The sequence below is a fragment of the Sitophilus oryzae genome, unplaced genomic scaffold, assembly GCF_002938485.1.
Source record: "Sitophilus oryzae breed Bouriz unplaced genomic scaffold, Soryzae_2.0 scaffold_172_pilon_pilon, whole genome shotgun sequence".
Lineage (NCBI taxonomy): Eukaryota > Metazoa > Arthropoda > Insecta > Coleoptera > Curculionidae > Sitophilus > Sitophilus oryzae.
The window spans coordinates 3692679-3714132 of NW_022146424.1; the positions used below are offsets into that span (position 1 = coordinate 3692679).

General features: G+C 35.3%; 2 protein-coding genes across 2 annotated transcripts; one reads left to right on the plus strand and one right to left on the minus strand.

The window, feature by feature from the left end:
• Positions 1 to 670: 670 nt before the first annotated feature.
• Positions 671 to 4904, plus strand: LOC115881696 (uncharacterized protein K02A2.6-like). The gene is made up of 2 exons (XM_030899296.1): positions 671 to 1825; positions 2165 to 4904. Exons 1-2 carry the CDS (start codon positions 961 to 963, stop codon positions 4798 to 4800), a joined length of 3501 nt encoding a protein of 1166 aa, XP_030755156.1. The 5' UTR covers positions 671 to 960; the 3' UTR covers positions 4801 to 4904.
• A 10921-nt stretch (positions 4905 to 15825) lies between these two features.
• LOC115881591 (probable cytochrome P450 6a14) lies at positions 15826 to 18348 on the minus strand. The gene is made up of 3 exons (XM_030899133.1): positions 17260 to 18348; positions 16370 to 16621; positions 15826 to 16146 (listed from the first exon to the last, which is right to left on the minus strand). Exons 1-3 carry the CDS (start codon positions 18323 to 18325, stop codon positions 15983 to 15985), a joined length of 1482 nt encoding a protein of 493 aa, XP_030754993.1. The 5' UTR covers positions 18326 to 18348; the 3' UTR covers positions 15826 to 15982.
• Positions 18349 to 21454: the final 3106 nt, after the last annotated feature.

Below are 21454 nucleotides of genomic sequence, written 5' to 3' on the forward strand. Positions count from 1 at the left end.
CACAGATTAGCCTACCTATCTTGGCGTCGTGCTGGACAGAACATCGACCTACAAATATCACTGCGAAAAAACACGCAAAAAAGTAGAAGCACGAAATTTCCTCATAAGGAAGCTGACCAATAGTAAATGGGGAGCCAAACCTATGGTGATCAGAACTTCTGCTCAAGCTCTATGTTTCACACACTGACACTGTTTGGCGCCACGGAGTACTTTACAAACTAATTAGTATAGTACCATGTTTGAGGATCATTAAACTAATTGATAGTATGATTGGTGACAGAGGTTTCCGGGTTGTTATGGGGGAGAAAATAAGTAAGCAGAAAATACGAAACAATGGATTACCGCAGGGATCGGTGTTAGCACCCTTGCTTTTCAACCTGTATATAGCCGACATACCAAAAACGATATGTAGAAAGTTCAGATACGCCGATGACTGGCTTATAGCCACCGGACAGAGGTCAATGGAAGTTACTGAGAAAGTCTTAACATCTGATTTGACAGTACTAGCAGAGTATTTTCGCAAGTGGCGGCTTAAACCAAAGGTTTGTAAAACAGAGGCTTCTTTGAGGGAAGACGGCTCTCACACAACAGACAACCCACATATCTTGGAGTTACGTTGAATAGAACTCTGTCATTTAAGGTCCATCTTGTTGTATCTATGGATTATTATATGTTAAGTTTAATCTGTAGCATCTTGATATGACATAACCCTGATTGACAGTTAAGTTAGATTCTGCTTGACAGAATGTTGTTTTGTATTGTTCTCAGATGTTTAATAGTTTAATAAACTTAGTTTAATAAACGTTGTATTTTTATTAGTAAAAATACAGAGAAATAAAACATGGTGGCAGCGGAAAAATAAAAGCCAGCGAGAAAAGAAGCCAAAAAAGTCAAGGATTGTAAGAATATTTCAGGAAGTTGGTAGTCACTGTGGTAAACACGTTGAAAAAAGAATCAAAAATGGACGTGAGGCTGCCGGAGCAGATGAAGTTTACGGGAAATATAAGCGAAAATTTCAAGTTATTTAAACAAAATTTTGAAATTTTCTTACTGGCCAAAGGGAAACAAGAAGTACAAGATGAAGTAAAAGTAGCTTTGTTGTTAAATTGTATGGGTCAAGAGGCGATAAATGTCTACAATACGTTTTCACTTAATGAAGCTGAAAAGAAACAATACCAGAAGGTCATAGACGAGTTTGGGAAATATTGTAATCCGAAAAAAAACGTTATATATGAAAGATATATGTTCTTCTCACGTAAACAAGAAGAGGGTGAAGGGATCGACAAATTTGTGACAGATCTGAAGAAACTAGCGGAAAGCTGCGAGTTCAATGAGCAAAAAGACTCGCTAATAAGAGACAGGATTGTCTTGGGAATCACAAATTTGAGACTACAAGAAAGATTGTTGACTCGTGAAGACTTAAATTTAGAAAAAGCAATAAACGAATGTCGAGTTGCTGAAATATCAAAGCTTCAAATTGATGAAGTACAGAAAGATCAAAAGCAAGTATATGGAGTTAGAAAAGAAGAGAGAAGAGGATACGAAAAAGAAAATAAGCTGAAGAAAAATGAAGGTAATAAGTTTGATTGTAGGAAATGTCTCTCGAAGCATGGACCAAAACAGTGCAAGGCATATGGGCAGAAGTGTTTTAAGTGTGGCCTAGTCAATCATTTTGCAAAGGCATGTACCAGAAAACCGGTCAAGAAAGAGGTTAAGGAGGTATCAAAAGAAAAGGGTGATGACAATGTAAATGTTGATAAATTTTTTGTAAATTCTATTAACACACAAAACTGTAAAGCACTATATAAAGAAGTGGACATTAAAGGTAACATTGTTAGATTTAAGATAGATACAGGTAGTGAAGTAGACATTTTACCATTAAAATTATATAAGAGTCATTTAAATGATAAGAAATTAGAGTCATGTAATATCATACTTGAAGCATATGGGGGGTTTAAAATCAAGCCTATTGGCCAGATAACTGTTAATATTTTTAATGACAAGTTAAAAGAAAAATTAACGTTAGTAGTAGCCGATGTTAAGTCTGAGCCAATATTAGGTTTGAAAACTTCTAATATGCTAGGTTTTATTAAAAGCATAGATTCAGTAGTGTCTAGTAAAGAATTGTTTATTCAAAATAATAAGTCAATTTTTACTGGTGTAGGTAAATGTCCTCAAAAGTGTTCGATAAAGCTTAAAAAGTGTTGTCAACCTGTAGCACATCCAGCAAGGAGAGTACCATTAGCAATTAAGGAGGAGTTAAGAAAAACATTGAATGAGCTAGAACAGAAAGGTATAATTAGCAAAACAGATAGTCCAGGAGATTGGGTAAGCAATCTTGTTATAATCGAGAAATCTAATGGCAGTTTACGGCTATGTTTAAATCCTCAGGATTTGAACAAGGCCATACAAAGAAATTTTTATACTATTCCCACAATAGAGGATATAAGTTCAAAATTGTGTAATAAAAGTTGGTTTACTGTATTAGATTTCAAGGATGGTTTTTATCAAGTTGAATTAGATCACAAATCAAGTGAGTTGTGCACGTTCAGTACAGTGTTTGGTTGCTATAAATTTTTGAGACTACCCTTTGGGCTTACTAATGCTCCTGAGTATTTTCAAAAAGTAAATGAGGAAAATTTTGGGGATATAGAAGGTGTTATAATATATTTTGATGATTTGTTGATAGCAGCAAATACTGAACAAGAGCATGACGCTATACTGAAAAAGGTGATAGAAAGAGCACAAATGCTAAATATAAAATTTAATCAAACAAAGTTACAGTATAAAGTAAACGAAGTAAATTACGTTGGACATGTTTTTTGCAAAGACGGAATGAAACCGAGTAAAGATAGAGTAAAGGCAATTCAGGCTATAGAAAATCCGACTAACTTGAAAGAGTTACAGAGAGTTCTCGGAATGTTAAATTATTTGAGAGGATTTATTCCTAATTTTGCAAAAGTAACAAGTCCAATAAGAGAGTTATTGCGTAAAGACGTACATTTTCAGTGGAATCAAAAACATACAGAAGTATTAAATAAATTAAAAGACATACTAGCTAGTGATCTTGTACTAGGGACATTTCAAAGTGACAAACCTATAGTTATTCAGACAGATGCGTCAAAAGATGGATTGGGTTGTTGCTTAATGCAGGACAAACCAACATATCATGGTTCAAGGTCACTAACAGCAGCTGAAAAGAATTATTCACAGTGTGAAAAAGAATTGCTTGCTGTGGTATTTGCTGTAAGTAAATTTCATCATTTTATTTATGGCAGAGATGTCAAAATTATAACTGATAATAAACCATTGTTGGGAATAATGAAGAAAGACTTAAGCAAAGTACCATCACCAAGGTTACAAAGACTCAAGTTGAAACTAATTAGATATAATCTAAATTTTGAATATTGTCCAGGTAAACATATGTATATTGCTGATTTGTTGTCAAGGTCATATATTAAAGATGAAGTACAAGATGATCCAGATATGAAAGAGATAGTGCATAGTATTGAGAAGCATTTTAGTATATCTGAGGAGAGAAGAGCTCAATTTGAGAAAGCTATACAGCATGATAGTGACCTAAGTAAGTTAATAGAGTATATAAAAAATGGATGGCCTAAATATTTTAAGATGATACCAAATTCTTTAAGACCATACTGGCAATATCAAAATGATATAACATTATCAAATAACTTATTATTATTAAAGGACAGATTGATAGTTCCAAGAACATTAATACAAGACATGTTAGATCTTTTACATGAAACACATTTTGGAATGACAAAGACCAAACAAAGAGCCAAAGAAATGTTATATTGGGTAAATATGAATGCTGAGATAGAAAAGTTAATAAGAAATTGTCAAATTTGTGAGAGATATTCACCAAAACTCTGTAAAGAACCAATGATACCACATGAGATACCTAATAGACCATTTAAAAAAGTTGCTAGTGATATATGTGACTATGGAGGCAAAAGTTATCTGATTCTCATGGATTATTATTCAAAATGGCTAGAGATTAAACAAATGAAAGGAAAAACATCATATGATGTGATTAATGCACTGAAAGAGATATTTTCAATACATGGTATACCTGATGAGTTAATTTCAGATAACATGCCATACAACTCATATGAATGCAGACAGTTTGCCAAGCAATGGAATTTCAAAATATGCACAAGTAGTCCTCATTACCCCAAGTCCAATGGACTTGCAGAGAAAGGTGTTGGAATAGCAAAAATGATGCTTCGTAAAGATCAAGATTTAATGTTAAGCTTGCTAAATTATCGCACTACTCCTATTGTAGGGCTGAACCTGACTCCTTCACAATTGCTAATGGGACGAAACTTAAAAACTAAAATCCCTATTGATGAAAATAAATTGTTACCAAATAGTTATAATAATTCTAATATTAAAAATGAGATTTGTAGGAAAAGAGAGTTAGATAAAAAATACTATGATTTAAATTGTAAAGTTCGGAACAGTTTTAATGAAGGCCAATTTGTTGTGATTCAGAATCAAAATAATAACGAGTGGGAGGCAGGTCAGATTGTTAAACCTGTTCCTGACTCACCTAGGTCTTATATTGTCAAAGACTCAAGAGGCGCTATTGTACGTAGAAATAGTTCCCATTTAAAAAGTTCTGAAAGTGGTTCAGTGATTGATCAAAATACTTGTTGTGACAGTGCGGATCAAAACTGTGATAGTTCATCCGAGATAGTGTCCGTACATCAAGAAAATGAGCGTCCAAAAAGACAAATTAAAAATCCGGTTAAATTTAAAGATTACCAATTATTTTAAGAAGGGAGATGTTGTATCTATGGATTATTATATGTTAAGTTTAATCTGTAGCATCTTGATATGACATAACCCTGATTGACAGTTAAGTTAGATTCTGCTTGACAGAATGTTGTTTTGTATTGTTCTCAGATGTTTAATAGTTTAATAAGCTTAGTTTAATAAACGTTGTATTTTTATTAGTAAAAATACAGAGAAATAAAACACATCTCACCAAGCTTGCTGCAAAAATGCACACGGAACAACATATTACAAAAGCTATGCGGCACTACCTGGGGATCATCTGCGGCCACTCTAAGAACATCAGCCTTGAGCGTCGTGTACTCAACGGCCGAATACTGTTCACCTGTCTGGTTGAATAGTGACCATGTCAACAAAGTAGATGTCCAGCTGAATATCACAATGCGAATCATCTCAGGAGCTATACGAACTACGCCCAAATACTGGTTGCCTGTTTTAAGTAACATACCTCCTCCTAACTCGAGGAAAAAACAGGCTTTACATAGAGAGCACAAGAAAATATTGCTAAACCGGGAACTACCAGTACATTGTTAATATTAATAGACTCCGCTCAAGTACAAGTTAAATATTAATAGACTCCGCTCTTGTACAAGTTAAATATTAATAGACTCCGCCCTTGTACAAGTTAAATATTAATAGACTCCGCTCAAGAAAGCCACCACTCTCATCCAAAACACTTGGGAATACTGACGAGAATGCAGAGTTCAACTTATATGAAGCATGGATGAAAGCATGGACGGAAAACGCTCCACCACAAAGTCGGGATTTCACATGTATCTCAGCAGTTCCTCCTGGTTTTGAGCAGCCTCGCAAAATATGGGTAACTCTAAACAGGCTGAGAACCGAACATGGCAGGTGCATGGATTCTCTCTATAAATGGGGAAAGGCCACCATTCCGGTACAGGCCACCATTCCAGTACAGGCCACTGTTCGACATATTAGAGAAGAATGCGCTTTAACGGCATATGAGGGAGATTTTGGAGATTTCCTGAAGGCAACACCAAGTGCGATTGATTATATAAAAAGACTAGACGTTTGTTTGTGACAAGTTTGTTTTGTACTATATTTTAAATTTTCATTTTTACATTTTGTGTTTGACATGTCCAATTTTTGTTCGTATTCTTATTATTAGTATATTTACAGCTGTAACATGTGAGTTTACGTGTACTAGAGCCATACGCTAAATAAATAAATCTCAACTGCAGAATATGCTTGCCCAGTGTGGTGTAGATATGCACAAGCAAAAAAGAACATCAGCCTGAATGAAACATGCAGAAAAGTGACAGGTTGTATGAAACCAACCCCCTTAGAAAACCTCTACAAGGCCGCAGGTTTTACAAGCCCCAATTTACGCAGAAAAGCTCATGAACATACTGAGAAGCTAAAACAAACCTTTGATGCTCGTCACTTAATTTTTGGCCAAGAGTGCGGCACAGGTAGACTTAAATTCAGACGCCGCCGTTTCCTAAGCCGCCCCCTGGATGAACCTCCCTCCCACTACCCACTGAGAGGACCCACCAAATAGTGTTTCTAGCGAGGGGAAAACCTGGAAATTGCTCAACTGAATCAGAACTGGGGTGGCCCCAGTAAATAACGACAGAAATGACGACAAATGCGACTGCGGTGCCTTTCAGGACATGGAACATCTTCTTCAATGTCCTGCGTACCCCCACAGATGTACCCTCGATGACCTATGGCTGGCTAAACGGGAAGGATTGGACGTAGCCCATTACTGGGTTAATAAACTATAATATAATCCGGACACGAAAAAGTAAAGTAAAGTAAGTCATAAAAACCACTTAAATAACGTTATATTGATTTAAGTCTTTACAAAAATGGCTTGACTTCAAATAAAATGGTTTAAGTCAAAGACTAAAAGACTTAAATAATTTAAAATGTATGTTGAATTTGACTTAAGACTTAAATCATTCTGATTTTAGAAATTATTTAAGACTTTTAAGTCTTTTTAAAACTGACTTGTTGCAGGTCTGAGCGTGTTGCAACACCGACCTGAACGTAGGAAATCCCATGTGAATTTTAAAAACCTAACCACTTCTTTTACTCCAAACTAAATCATTAGAAGCTAATAAAAATGAACAATTTGCTTCATTTCAAATATTCTATAAAAAGTTTTATTTACTGTCTTCAAAAATTAGAACGGCAAAACTGATGTTGAGATACTAAATGTCAAAGTCTTTTGAAGCCCATAAAACAACGAATACCGGGTGATATTCGAGCGTGAAGGTGTAGAAATGCATAATTAAAATTCATTAGTACTGCGCGGTATTGCAAGAAAAATATCCGCTTCTCGGATCTGGAACTATCTATTCAAATCCGACATGCAAACGGTATGTACCGTAGTGTGTGCGTTTGGGTGTAGGTACATGTGGGTACTTCTGTCTTAACTGTTATTATTTTCATCATTTTTTTAACATCGAAATGTTTATGGGGTCTAAAACGTCAAAAGCTTCATATATGTACTAAACTTGCAATATATCATTTCTTCGTGTATAATAATATGAGACCTGTTCCCATTCCTAAGTGGAAACCAACTTAAAACAGAACAGAAGAACCTAGAAGGCTCCATCCGTAACCTAGAATGGGAATCCTCCAACATCTTAAGACACAGAAATTTCTCAGGACTTCTTCGGAAGGACTTCTGAGGACTTCTTCAAGAATTTTCGGATTGTCACGGGGTTTATAACAGGATACTGTTTCCTCAATGAAAACCTAAGTAGACTAAAGCTAAGAAACAACGGCGAATGCAGATTCTGTAGGGAAGATGAGGAAACATCAGAACACCTCATCACTGAGTGCGTCAAGACGACAACCATTCGTGCCATAAATTTTTTTTGCCATACGACTGATATCGGAAATGGAGAACTAGCTTCTATGAAAGCCACCTCAGATACTGGCTTTTGTCACAGCCATGAGACTGTATGAGTTTTTTCACACTCAGTGATGAGATGTTGTTGTGTGTTCCCCATTTTTCCAACAGAATCTGCATTCTCTAGGCATTGTCTGACCAACTTCGAATTGATGTTTTGTTTCAATAACAAGGGACCGTCCTCTGCCGGAAACAGTGCGACCTGTGTGGTCTATTGTGTTTGTCCCCTTTCTATATGTGCACCCATTCTCCTATCCCTGTGCCCTGCACTAACTTATGCAGGTCCTTGATAGGATGGGACCATAGTTCCTCCGGTTCTAGCCTAGCTTTACTAAATAAAATGTGTCGATTGCGATCTAGAGTTTCGCAGTGACATTATTTTGTGCACCGCTGTTTCTGGATCTTTATTGCAGAGTCTGCAGCAAAGACTCCCTTGAAACAGGTTGAGCTTCTTCAGGTAACACTTGACAGCCATATGTCCTGTCAAGAGCCTTGTTGTAATCCGCACTTTATTCCTGCTAAGTATTAACAGTTCTTTTGTGGTTTTAGAGCTAGGTCCTTGGCCTTGCTGTGCCTGTGTCCTTGTCTCTTTCTCCAGTGGACATTCTGCTTTTCCCTGATTCAGAGTTTTAGTGCACTACGAGCCACACTTGGGTATTTCCAGTACTGACTCTGGACCAAGATAGGATGCCGATGATCCTCGCCTAGCTAGCTCATCAGCTTTTTCGTTGCCTTGGATGCCGCTGTGGCCTGGGACCCAGAATAATTTAATTTTGTTCGTTTGTGCCAGACCTCCCAGTTCACCTAGCCATTCCCAGACGAGTCTTTGGGCTCATAAGCGCCCCAAGTGCCGCCTGACTGTCTGAGCATTGATATTTCCCTTGGTGTTTCCCCAAATACTCCGGCTCCTGTTCCTTCAGCGATCTTTGATCCGTCTGTATACCAGGTTAGTCCGTCCTGAAGGAATGTTATATCTGTTCACATTCCTCCATCCATTTTGTTCACTTCGAATGGTTTGTGGTAGTGATAAAGTGGGGTCATTTGGTGCGATCTCTCCGAATTGATGGTTACTTAGTATAATATACCTTACAGGTTGTAGTATTTCCGACTTGAGATGGCCCTTTAATAATGAGAAAACCAGTACAGGACATAAAAAATCACATTTAGAACAGAATCGCCCGTATGTGGCGCTTATACGCTAGAACACACACGGCCCATTATTTATGATAATTCTTTTTTCACAATCGCGCGCGACGCAGTGGAGGCGTCGAGCGCCTTTTCAGATTATTCATAACATTCCCAGAATTCGTGACAATTATTATTGAAATATCGCCGGCCATTTCTTTGGAATTAATAAAGTAAGCGCTCTTGAAATTAGCGATAGCGCTAATTTGCATCTTGTAAGTAGCTTACAGGGAGGAACAAGGTTGCTTTTACAGGACGATACATTTTTGTTTTTGAAGTGAAAGGTCGTGACACGGCCGTAACACATGAGAGGCGATAGGAAAAGCAGTAACGTTGACTTTTTGATCTTGAAGCGGTCGTAAATCGAGCCCTAAGTGGGCTAGGGGGCCGAAACTCAGTTGTCCCACCCTGAAAAGTTGGATACGACGCATCGTTTCCTTTACATCTTCATCAGGGTGGGACTAATAAGGATTTGATATTGAAAAAAAAACTCTGAGTCGATTTCGGCATAATTGGGGATGGGCTCCAGGATGACGCCCTCGACGTTTCGGACCGATCGATGCCTGTAAATGGACGAAATGACGAAATCATCAAGTTTTTTTCTTAATTATGGGTCGATTGGAACCACACTCGGCACGTGGATAGAGTTACCCCAATGGAGTTCTCAGTAAGAAGAAGTTTCACTTCAAATATACGCACATAGTGCACACACAATTTTTTTTATTAACGGAAGTCAGGTCAATAGCTAACCTAGTTTAGTAAAGAGTGTGAAAATACTGCAAAAACTCCTGCTCCTTATAATAGTTAATTTAAAATCCAAAGAGCTGATTGATGAAGTAAAGTAAAGATTTTAGTTAACGTCTCCTTATTGCTGCCAGGACTAATCTGGACGGGGCCTACTTTGTTTACGCGGAATCCGAACCGCGGTCCTCGGCCATATCATGGTCAACGGCCTACCGACTTGGCAAGTGTCTAAATCGACTCTTACTCACGAGATATCCGATTTCATCCGGCCTCGAACCGGCGTGAAAGAGTAGTGTGTGTCAATAGATTTTACACTTTTGCCTTTTCTTGGACAACAGCACGATACAGAGTTTCAAACCGGTCACCCGTCCATCCACTAGTATCGACGTACGTCGCTTAACTTCGGTGTTCTAATGGGAACCGGTGTTTTGCCGTAGCTGGGCCGTTGCCCATGAAGAGATACAGAACGGTTTTTCAATAAGTACACTTGTTCATGTAGTGACGTGGGAAATTACACTTGTTCACGTTGGAAATCTGAGAAGAGGAACATAGTAGATAGTTCCAGTGAACTAGACCAATAGTCATCTCATTAAAACTAATCTAAACTTATTATTGAGACTTTCCCTAATAAACAATCAAAGTATGAAGAAATAAAGGAGCACTGTAATCATTTAAAAATTTCAGCTCCGACTCGAGATAAATGTCTAGACCCAACTTAACGCCATACCGCCCGTATAAAACATTCTTATTGTGCGTCTGTCTTTTCGAAATCTCGTCTACATATTCACAGTAAAGTTAGCCGCAGACAATTATTATTGATGGCTTCTGCTGTTTCTTCTAGTCCCTCCAAAAAAACCTTTCCCTAAAGTTTTAAAGCTTTGGTATTCCAGTGGCACAGCGGACGCTCTATGGTTTCTTCTTCCTCTCCGCATTCTCTGCAGTAATCGTCGTAGATAGTTAGTCTTAGGGTAGTTACCAGAGATGACACCTACAAGTATGCGTACTAGGTACTTTTTGTGCTTTATATAGTAGTTATTTTGTATTTTTGCTATCTACTATTGGCCACAGTCTTCGAGCTGTAGCGCAGTCCTTATTCCATGTTCCCATTAAAATTTTGATTTTAAAATCAATTTTGCTCAAAATAAAAATAATTTTCAAACTTCTTAAGGCCAACTGTCAATTACAGACCCAGTAAACGACGTCTAGGGCTTAACCTCGATAAAATTGTCATCGGTTGTCATTCCCCACCGTCTGGTATTTTTAAAAAAGGATACAAAAAGTAGAGAAATTTTAGTCTTTGATTACAAATCAGGAAAAGAACACAAAAAGAGTCATTATACCCGGAAGAGATACTCTAGATAATTTTTCTTTGTGTATTTTACCTAACCTGCTCGCTGTTTTCTACGCTTCTATAAGCCATATAAAAGCTAACCACGCATCCACTGTATCCCACTATCGCTTAAGTCGGCTTCACACACGTCAAGATTAAAGAGAATCGTCCAGTGATAAATATTCGTCACGGTCGATTTGTTCTAGTGCGAATTTCTTTCTAGGATTCCAACGTACCATCAATACCATCAGCTATTGATAAATTAATTGTTTTGATTTGGTTTAACGCGCCCGACCATCTACTGATATTCTTGTCTCGTTCGCGATGAGAAAATTTCCTCGTACTAGAATTTTCAATTAAAATTAACCGGTAAAAGATGATTTTATTGGTTTATTTAAATTTCAAGTCGATTGATTACACGCGCATACAAATATTTGAATGTTTCAAAGTTATTTTCAGGTGTTCTTTCTTTCTAAAATGTTTTCCATTTTCTGGCGTGTCAGTTTTATTTAACGTTGTTATTTTACAGTAATATGAAAAAATCCACGAAACATTTTTGGCCAAATTTTGACATAAATTGTCAAAAAAACTAAACTAAATTCCAGTTTACCAGTGCCGTTCTAGTTTTATTCAAAACGTATAAAAATCTGATGTAGGATAGACCATAGGGGTAGACTCAATAATTCGTTGTTTTATTTTACGTTCTCAATAAATGTTGGTAGTTATTAAAATTGTTATAAAAATATATAATTCTAATAAAAATAGATAAGTTATAATAATTATTTATTAACTCAAACATCCGATACGCTACTGAAGCAATTTAGATACGTCATATTGACGTATCTAAATTCTTTGACATCTAATCTTTGACAAGCAGTAAATAAATGCAAAAATGCAAGAAAAAATGTATTCCTAATTACTTATGTAATTTTAAGTGAATTTCATAAATGGTCGGTTTACTACACGTTGTATATTGTACAGGGTTGTTCACCACATACGACACGGAGTATTGTAGCTAAACGATTAGATTTTTACAAATTGTAAGTATTGGGTTCGTTGAAGGACTATTAGAGCTACAATTTAAAAATAGTTTTACAAGATACAGAGTGTCCCAAATAAATAAAAAATATCAAAGTTTTATTTTTTTAAATGGAACATCCTGTATATTATTACATTTTCAGTTTCTATGATTAAAATAAAGGTAAATTTGATTAAGGTTCATCACCCTTAAGCCTTACTGTTTTCGCACAAATATAAATAAGATTAAAATACTTTGTATCTATTACTGTGACATATTGAAATAAAGAAGGCTGTATTGTCTTAATTATTTATACACAGTCGATTTATTTCTATTCGTAAATGATTAAAAGCACTATCGATAGGAAAAATGACAGGTACGAGTCTCGCCCGTGTAAAAACTAACACTATAACTCCGGAGATATAGCGTATACGTAATGCGTTTTATCACAAGTTACAAGGGCCATTATAAAAAGCGAATCCCACGCCACGTGGTTCCGATCGAATGGTCGATTCGAACGAATCCGAGACATGTTTCACGGCAGAATAAGTCCGAATGTAGATATAATTGACTGCGGCTAACTTTACTGTGGCTATTATGTAGACGAGATTTCGAAAAGACAGACGCACAATAAGAAGGTTTTGTTCGGGCGGTATCCGCGTTAAGTTGGGTCTAGACATTTATCTGGTGTCGGAGCTGAATTTTTTAAATGATTACAGTGCTCCTTCATTTCTCCATACTTTGATTGTTCCTTACAGCAAGTCTCATTAATAAGTTTAGAGTAGTTTTAATGAGATTGGCATTGGTCTAGCTAACTGGAACTTATACAGATCTACTATGTTCCGTTGTAACAACAGTTAAATTCCATCGCTACGACCTCTGTGTGCTAGCTCATAAATTATCGCAAATAACTATTATTTTTGCATCATGTTTACTATATTATGCAACCGAATATACACCGCGATATTATACAGCTACAGCTACACAACATTGTCACTGAAGCGGCCCAGCAGTAGATTTTTTGTCGACCTCTCTTTATCTTTGATATCACCTGTCCGTCACTTGTCACTGTCAGATCAAATCAGATGTTTTTGGATTTATTTATCCTTTGTTTTGTTTATTGAAATTTTATAATTACCAGATGAAATTTCGCAGTTAAATTGTTTATTTTTGATGTGGATCGCAGTGTGCAATTCGTTCATTTTAATTGTGGAATTTCTGAGTTAAGTCCGTTCATTGACCGGATATGAAATATGGGCGTGGAAAATATTCTAGAACATCGTTTTTTATTTATGCCTTTTTGTGAGTTGGTTTTTGAAGTCTTCATTAATGATAACGTCCAGATTCAACAAGCAGACAAATTTAAATACCTGGGTGCTACTATCAACAACGAGAGTTTGGGCAAAGAAGAAATACAAACCCGAATTCAGAAGAGCAAACAAGTTATTGGATGTCCTAACAGCCTCTGGTGGGACCGAAACTTATCTGCAACAACTAAAAAGAGACTTGGAAGAACATTGGTGGAGTCAGTTCTTTGCTATGGTTCAGAGCTGTGGACTCTGAGTGCAGACGCGAAGCGCAAAATCCAAGTTGTTGAAATGGACTACCTTAGAAGAAGTGCAGGTATATCTAGGATGGAAAAAAGACAAACATCGAGGTCAGGCGTATCATGAATGCATCGGAGGAGACAGTACTGGATCGAATCGAAAAATCCAGCTCAAAATGGTTTGGACATGTTCTGCGTATGCCGGAGAACAGGTGGCCAAAAAGAGTTTTTCAATGGGCTCCCCAGGGCAGAAGAAAGAGAGGTAGACCTAGAAAATCCTGGAACGGAACGGTTACGGAAGCACTGGAAGCTCGTAACCTAGAAGCGGATGACGCTCTAAATCGAGATGTGTGGCGTAGGGTAACGGGAAGGCAGCAATAGGCTGTAGTTGGAAATGAGTATTAAATACTTAAACCAAATCCCGTTTATATATATATATATATATTGTGAGTTGGACTAGTCGAGATATATAGTTCTCTATCTATATCCTGGAGGGAGATTTCCGGTTGAAATCTGATTTTGTGAAGGAAATCGAATCCTTGCATCACTTCTTGTGTACTCCCCGACCGAGAATATTGTCGTGAAGAACTGGCTGCCATTTCGTGAATTATTCCCTGTTGGTGATTAGCAGATCTTCGTAATGAAGGACTAAGTCTTCCGGAACATATTTGGTCAGAGACGTGGTTGTATTTTGTTGATTTGGATGGACCGCCGACCAATTTCCGTAAGGGAAAAACCCTAAATAACATTGGTTGTCTTAAACAAGAGCCTGAATTATAGAACAAGGACTAGCACAACGTGTAGGAGTTAATAAAGGTAATAAAGAAGGACTAATCAAATCTGAACTTTACCTCAACGAGGGTTTATGATGTCCAACGGGTACCTCTACACGGACAACAGGAACGGATGGAATTCTGGACTGTTCTGTGTTACGGTCTGGATCGGTCTTCTTGCTCTACAATTACGAACAACCAAATAAGATTTAAGAAAGATAACACTCAACTAATCTTTCTACACCACGTGGGCGTGGAAAACTCGAAAACCAGTCAACAATACGAATAAAAATCAGTTGAGCATTGACTTAGAATAGGCAGAAGAATTATAGCATACCTTGGAATTCTCGGGGACTTCTTGGGCACGTGTAATGGGAATATCGGTCGGTCGGAAAAATTAGGCTGTTTATAATTTTTCCTTGTTTTAGAGTTGAGAATGAAATAAAATAAGGTCGAGGCAACAAAATGTATATTGGTAATTGGTATTATACACAAAATTATATTGGTATAATGGTATTATAAAAAAAACTAGCGGTAGTTGAAACTAATGGTAGGATCGGGGTGCGCGCTATTTGCACTATTTGGTACTTGGTACTACTTTTCATGCACGAAATTGCTCTGCGAACAAAAAGTAGTATTAAATAGCGCAAATAGTACACTCTAGCATGACCTTTCCGTACACCCTGTATCCAAACTTTTCCAACCAATCTTCCATAATAAAAAAATAAAATAAATACCATAAAAAATAAAAGTAACAAATCCTATTTGGTCAAAAGGGCGAGTTGACGTAGTTCGTTTGCGGTCGTTTTTGACTTTGACGTATTTATTAGACTTTGTTGTATTTATTAGACAGAAAAGTATACTAGATATACAGGGTGTCTCAGATTTTAATCGGGAAAATTTAATAGACGATAGAACTTGCAAAAATAAAACAAAAAGTTCATATCAACTTGTAAGATTTAAAGCTTCCTTTTCGAGATACAGGGTACCATTACAATCCCAATTATAATATTAATTACCAATTAGAATTTATTTTTTTTCGCAAGAAGTAAGCAAGATAGACAAAAAAGTCAGGAGACAAAAAAAAATATATTTTTAATTACTAAATCCAAAAATAATATTAAACGTCTAAAAAAGCAGTGGCGTGCCTACTTTTTTCTTTAAAATAATTTAACAGTGATGCCCCACCGCCGCCCCTGGCCATTAAACTTAAATCTAATTACATCAAATTAAGTCCCATAGTAACTATTATAAACGGGTCAAGTTATATCAAAATCGATTAAATAGTTTTTTAAATACATTATTTTTTTTTCTTTTTTAAGTAACTTTAACACCCTGTATCTCGAAAAGGAAGCTTTAAATCTTATAAGTTGATATAAACTTTTTGTTTTATTTTTGCAAGTTCTATCGTCTATTAAATTTTCCCGATTAAAATCTTAGACACCCTGTAGATACTTAGGTTTTAAATAAAATAAAGGTTTATACAAAAATAGAGTTTTAATAATAAATTTCTCTTTATTATAAATATATTACAAACTAATACTATAAATAAGCTTAATTTTAGCTCAAAAATAGGCACATCATTATATTATATACAATAATTATTTTCTAATACGATACTTTAACACTTTTATTTAATTAGATGCATGTTGTTTATCAACAAAACAATTTTATTGCTTTCCTAAAGTTCATTTGCGTTCAACCATACGTCTCCTTCAACAGACAATACGACACTGATTTTCTTAAACTTGATGGGAGTTTGAGTTTTGTCACCTAGGGTAAATCTGAAGTTTCTCAGCAAACTGACCAGCGCAACTTTAGATTGTAACTTGCCAAAACGCAAACCTGGTTTAATAAAACAATATTAGAATAAAATAAACAAAATAGTTTAAAATTATAATCATTAAACACAGACCGATAAGAAAAACCGTAACAAAAGTTTCACTAATATTTTGTTCTAGTGAGTTGATTTTGGTGCTTTAAGCAACTTATTTGACTTTTTAGTGCCTTTTCAAATCAAAAATTAAAATTCTCAATAATGTGAACGGGGATTATTAAGTAAACTTACCTATGCACATTCTAGGTCCTTCTCCAAAAGGTATAAAAGCCATTTCATGGATTTTGGTCTTGTTTTCGGCATTAAAGTTTTCTGGATTGAACTTGTCAGGATTTGGAAAGTATTCTGGATCGGTTTGGATACCCCACACCGGAATTCGAACGTTGGTTCCTTTTTTAATAACGACGTCCGTGTCGGGTACATGGTAGTCTTTGGTACATAACCTGGGTATTACAGGAACTGGTGGGTACTTCCGCAGTGTTTCTAAAACAAATTAAAAAATGAAATTAGGGTGAGTTAGTTACAAGTTACAAAACTAATGCCTAGATTCTACATATATAGTGTTTTAAGAGTGATGAAAGGATGTAATTAAATTGAAAAAAAATCAGGTCCGTATTTAAAAAAATTTAGTTTATGATGGTCGCCAGAAGCCGAAACGTCAGAGTCAATACTTAATCACACGGAGTTATAGAGCCAGTTTTTATTTTAAGTTATCTTAACAAATAAAGCCAGGAAACAATAGAAAACAAAATTGAAAATTCCGTTTTTTTTTCGAATATATTCGGAAAAGTATTCGGAATTTTTCAAAATGCAATACGGCATTTTATTGAGCATGAAATTGCACAACTTTGCCTCCATTTAACCGATCCTGTATCTCTTACGGTTTCCGAAATCCCAATGATGAGCATCGAATTAGAGCCACCCTGTACAAAGGAAATATGCTCAAGGTGGTCTGCCATTACATTGTCGCGAGATTTATAAAAAAGAGGACATAATCACATAAAATCTCCATCCTAGATAAGATAGTGTACTTCAGACAGTGAATATAATAATCGCTAATCTTTTTTATTTACTGTTTACTATTTTACTTTAGACTATTTTTAATTTATTGTAATACATACCATTAAGAACCATCTCTAAATACGTCATTTCCATGACAGCATCGTACGTAATCTTTCCATCGTGCCTCTCCAACACATCCTTGATTTCGGCCCTCAACTTATCCTGAATCTCCTGATCCTGACTCAGCTCAAGCAAAGCAAAAGTTGTCGTAGTCGACGAAGTCTCATATCCAGCAGCGAAAAATATGAAACACTGCGCAATAATCTCATCTTCTGTGATAGAATCTGACTTATTTTTTTGATCCTTCATCTGTAACAATAGATGCATGAAATCCTTTCTGATCACTTTTGATTCTTTCCTGTATCTAATGGTATCCTGCACCGTTTTTGTGAAAAATTGGTTGATGTCTTTAGGAAAAACCTTAAATCCTAGATTAAAGCATATATCCACTAAGAATTTAGGAAGGCCGTTTACTATAAACACCCTCCAGGTCGTGGGTTCGAATACTTTCTTTCCGTACTTACGAAACTCGTTTTCAGCTTCATCCAAACAGTTACTTTCAATTCCAAACGCACAACTGGCAATTATATCTGTCGTAAACCTTGCAATAACTTCTTTTATGTCAAGAGCTTTGTTATTTTTGATGTGACTCCTAACTAGTGTTTCTAAACCTGTAGTTTTTCCTACTAAAGTATCGAACATCAACTTCATTTTACCTGAAGTAAAGGTTGGTGTGAGTTTGGTTCTTAGCTTCCTCCAAGGATCGCCGAATATTGCAAAAACGTTCATGGTAAGGTTGTCTTTTGGATGGAAGTTTTGTGCATGGCCCAGAAAGTAGGGAAAGTCTTTGATGACGATTCTCTTGATGATGTCTAAATCCACTGGCATATAAACTGGATTCATCATTAAGTAGACCCCACCGTGTTTGTGGTTTCGTGCTTTCAATTGCCTGTATTTTTCGCGAAAGCCTTCGAAAAGGCTTGCTTTTCCTAGTAACTCTTTGCGGAAGTCTCCAAAAAGGAATTCGGGATCAAACTGGAATACACCAGCTCTTTTCCAGTAGGATAATTTCCATTTTACGTAGAAAACAAAAACTAGAACGGCTGATATTAAGTACACCAACATTTTGTTGAGAAAGGTGAAAGAAGACTGGTGATCTAGCCAGTACTGTTCGACATATATTTATAATAATTGTAAAAACGCAAGTAAGATTCAGTCGTAGTATTATCAAATCTAACCTCGTATATTGAATGCATCATCATGACAAAGTTTACAGAATATCATGACAACCACTTTATAATGTTGTTATTTTGTTATGTTGTTAGTTTACAAGTGGATTTGTGAGGAATCACTGAATGATTAGTAAAACTCGGAGAATATAGATACACAATTCCTAATTTCAATTAAGCAAAATTAAAATTAAGGATTTAGTAATTGTTGTTGATATATTCATGCTATACAAGGTGTCCCAGAAATAAATATTTTAACTGGTAGTATAGTTAGTTAATACTAGTGGTGCACAAGAGTCTTGAAAAAGTCTTGCAAGACCAAGACTCTTGCAAGAAATTCAAGACAAGACTTTCGAAATTTCTTGTGAATATCAGGACAATTTAATTAAATAAGTAAAATTTTTCATGACAAGAAATTTTAAGATTCCCGCAAGACAAGACAAGATTTTGCCATTCAAGAAATCTGCAAGACAAGACTTTGAAAATTTCTTGTCTTGAATTTTAAGACAAGACAAGAAATTGATTTTCAAGACAAGAATTCTTGTCTTGTGCAACACTAGTTAGTACCTAACCAACCCCAGAAACACGCCTATGAGGTTTTTATACGAAAAAAAAGATTTTAAAAATTCGAAATTTTTAAATTTAAAATAAAATTTTTCGTCCGTTCCTATGGTCCGGTCATACTATCATTCCCATTCCAAGAACCATTAAAGAACCCATTAATGCAGGGAAAGATTCCATTAAAGAACCAAGCGAAGTTCATTTAATGAAGCTGCCAAGCATTTCCCAAACATCGAACATGATGTTAATGTAAAATAGCGCTAAAAATAACAAACATATAACATTCTAAATTTGACCGAAAATATCTCCGTTGCGTTTTTTGCATCTGAGTGTATATATTCACAGATATATTCTACCGCCGAACACCATTTTTTTAAAAATTCTTATTTACATCAATTCAGGTGGCACATTAACGTCAAAACTGTATACATATACAGGGTCCGGCAATAGTGCGTCGGGCATCTGTAGCTCCTAGAATAAAAAACTTGAGAATTTTGTCTATGTGCAAACTTAAAGTATGTACCATGACGTATTTCAGGAAAATATTTTAACTTCTATAGAGTGGCTCAAAAAAGTGTGAGTGGACCTGGATGATTTTTTTTTAAATGGAACACCCTGTATATTATTGCACTTTTGGCTTTCTTTCAGATCACTTTACATAACCCTAAGATATGAATAAATAAATTTCGATAGTTTCAGAGATATTAAAAAATAAATACAAAATATATATTTTTCAGCCCTTCTTAAAAAAATTAATAAAAATACAAAAACTGTTCTGAAATCAAAACTATTTTAGGTATTTACTTTAGATGGTATGTACTTACTTTGCTATAAATATGAATATCGTAAATCATACAGGATGTTCAAAATTCTACGTCAAACTTTCTAAAATATAAAATAATTTTTCTTCGTTTTTTTAAATGGAACACCCTGTATATTATTTTTTCAATAGACGGAGAATTAAAAAATGAACATTTTTTGTATTTAGAGTATTTCAAAATTTGTAACGGTTTCGCAGATATTTGCGGTTTTATATTTCATATGGCATTTTCCACAGTAAATTTTTATCAAAGCCACCCAATGATTTTTCTCTCGTATTTTACCATTGAAAGCGCCATATGAAATAATACCGCGTGTATCTGCAAAACCGTTAAAAATTTTGAAATACTCTAAATACAAAAAATGTTCATTTTTTAACTCCCGATCTAATAAAAAAATAATATACAGGGTGTTTCATTTAAAAAAAACAAAGAAAAAATATTTTATATTTTAGAAAGTTTGGCGTAGAATATTGAACATTCTGTATGATTTACGATTACCATATTTATAGCAAAGTAAGAACAAACCAGCTAAAGAAAATACCTAATATACTTCTGATTTCGGAACAGTTTCTGTATTTTTAATAATTTTTTAAGAAGGGCTGAAAAATATATATTTTTGATTTATTATTTAATATCTCTGAAACTATCGAAATATATTCATTCGTATCTTAAGGTGCGTATTCATTATCCGCACGAACGAACGAACGAACGAACGAATGTTCGCTAGTGGTATGGACGGGGACCGCACGATAGAACCGCACGAGAAGACCGCACGCATTTCTTCATTCGCGCGCCAGTTCAAATCGTCAAGATATTGTTATAAACCTGTTTTTTTTGTTTATATACCGTCATTGAATTATCGCTAAGCAAGTTACTATGGAGCAGTGCATAAGGAGTCGGGCTAGGAAGCGAGAGACCGGAGTTCGAATCTCGGCCGGAACATCACTTTTATTTTTTTTTAAATACTGTTGTATTCTATAGTTTATTTTGTAGTATAAGAAAAAGAACTATTTATTCTGTTATTTTTAATCTCCGTTATTAATATAAATTGATTGTTAGTACAATACCTCATTTAATATAAAATAATATTCTACTTTTGAAATGTATCGGGCCTTAATTGTACTTAAAAGTAATATATTTTTAGTGATATACCATTTGTAAACTATTTAATATTTCAGTCGCTTAAAAAGTTAATTTGCATTGAATAATTGCCTACCATTAAAGGAAATTTGAGCTATATAACCCTTGATGGGCATATTCTGGGTATGCAAATACTTCCTTTAAATTTTGGTTGTGGTTCAACCGATTTATTCTCAAAACCAGAAACATCTACATATAAAAAGAAGCACAGGTCACTAATTATAATAAACTTCACCCTTGGTATTACTTCCACTAATTATAATAAACTTCACCCTTGGAATTACTTCTATCACAATTACTATACGTTCATCTGCATTGGCATTTTCTACTCTTCGATGGGAAACAATAAACTTCCCAACATTTTTTAAATGATGTAACAATTCCTCTTGTGGTTACTTTTCCATAGATATCCTCATCTCTGTCCTCGTGAATTCAGAGGCAATAAGAATGAAAATTATTTACCATAAACATCGCAAACTAAAAACCTAATAAACAATTTTATA

Bases quoted from the DNA above. Each gene is read 5' to 3' on its own strand.
- LOC115881696 (XM_030899296.1), top strand. From the start codon at position 961: ATGGACGTGAGGCTGCCGGAGCAGATGAAGTTTACGGGAAATATAAGC. The intron at 1,826-2,164 runs GTAACATTGTTA...TTACTGGTGTAG, and splicing joins TAAAGAAGTGGACATTAAAG to GTAAATGTCCTCAAAAGTGT.
- LOC115881591 (XM_030899133.1), bottom strand. From the start codon at position 18,325: ATGTTGGTGTACTTAATATCAGCCGTTCTAGTTTTTGTTTTCTACGTA. The intron at 16,622-17,259 runs GTATGTATTACA...AATTTGTTTTAG, and splicing joins TTTAGAGATGGTTCTTAATG to AAACACTGCGGAAGTACCCA. The intron at 16,147-16,369 runs GTAAGTTTACTT...TTATTAAACCAG, and splicing joins AGGACCTAGAATGTGCATAG to GTTTGCGTTTTGGCAAGTTA.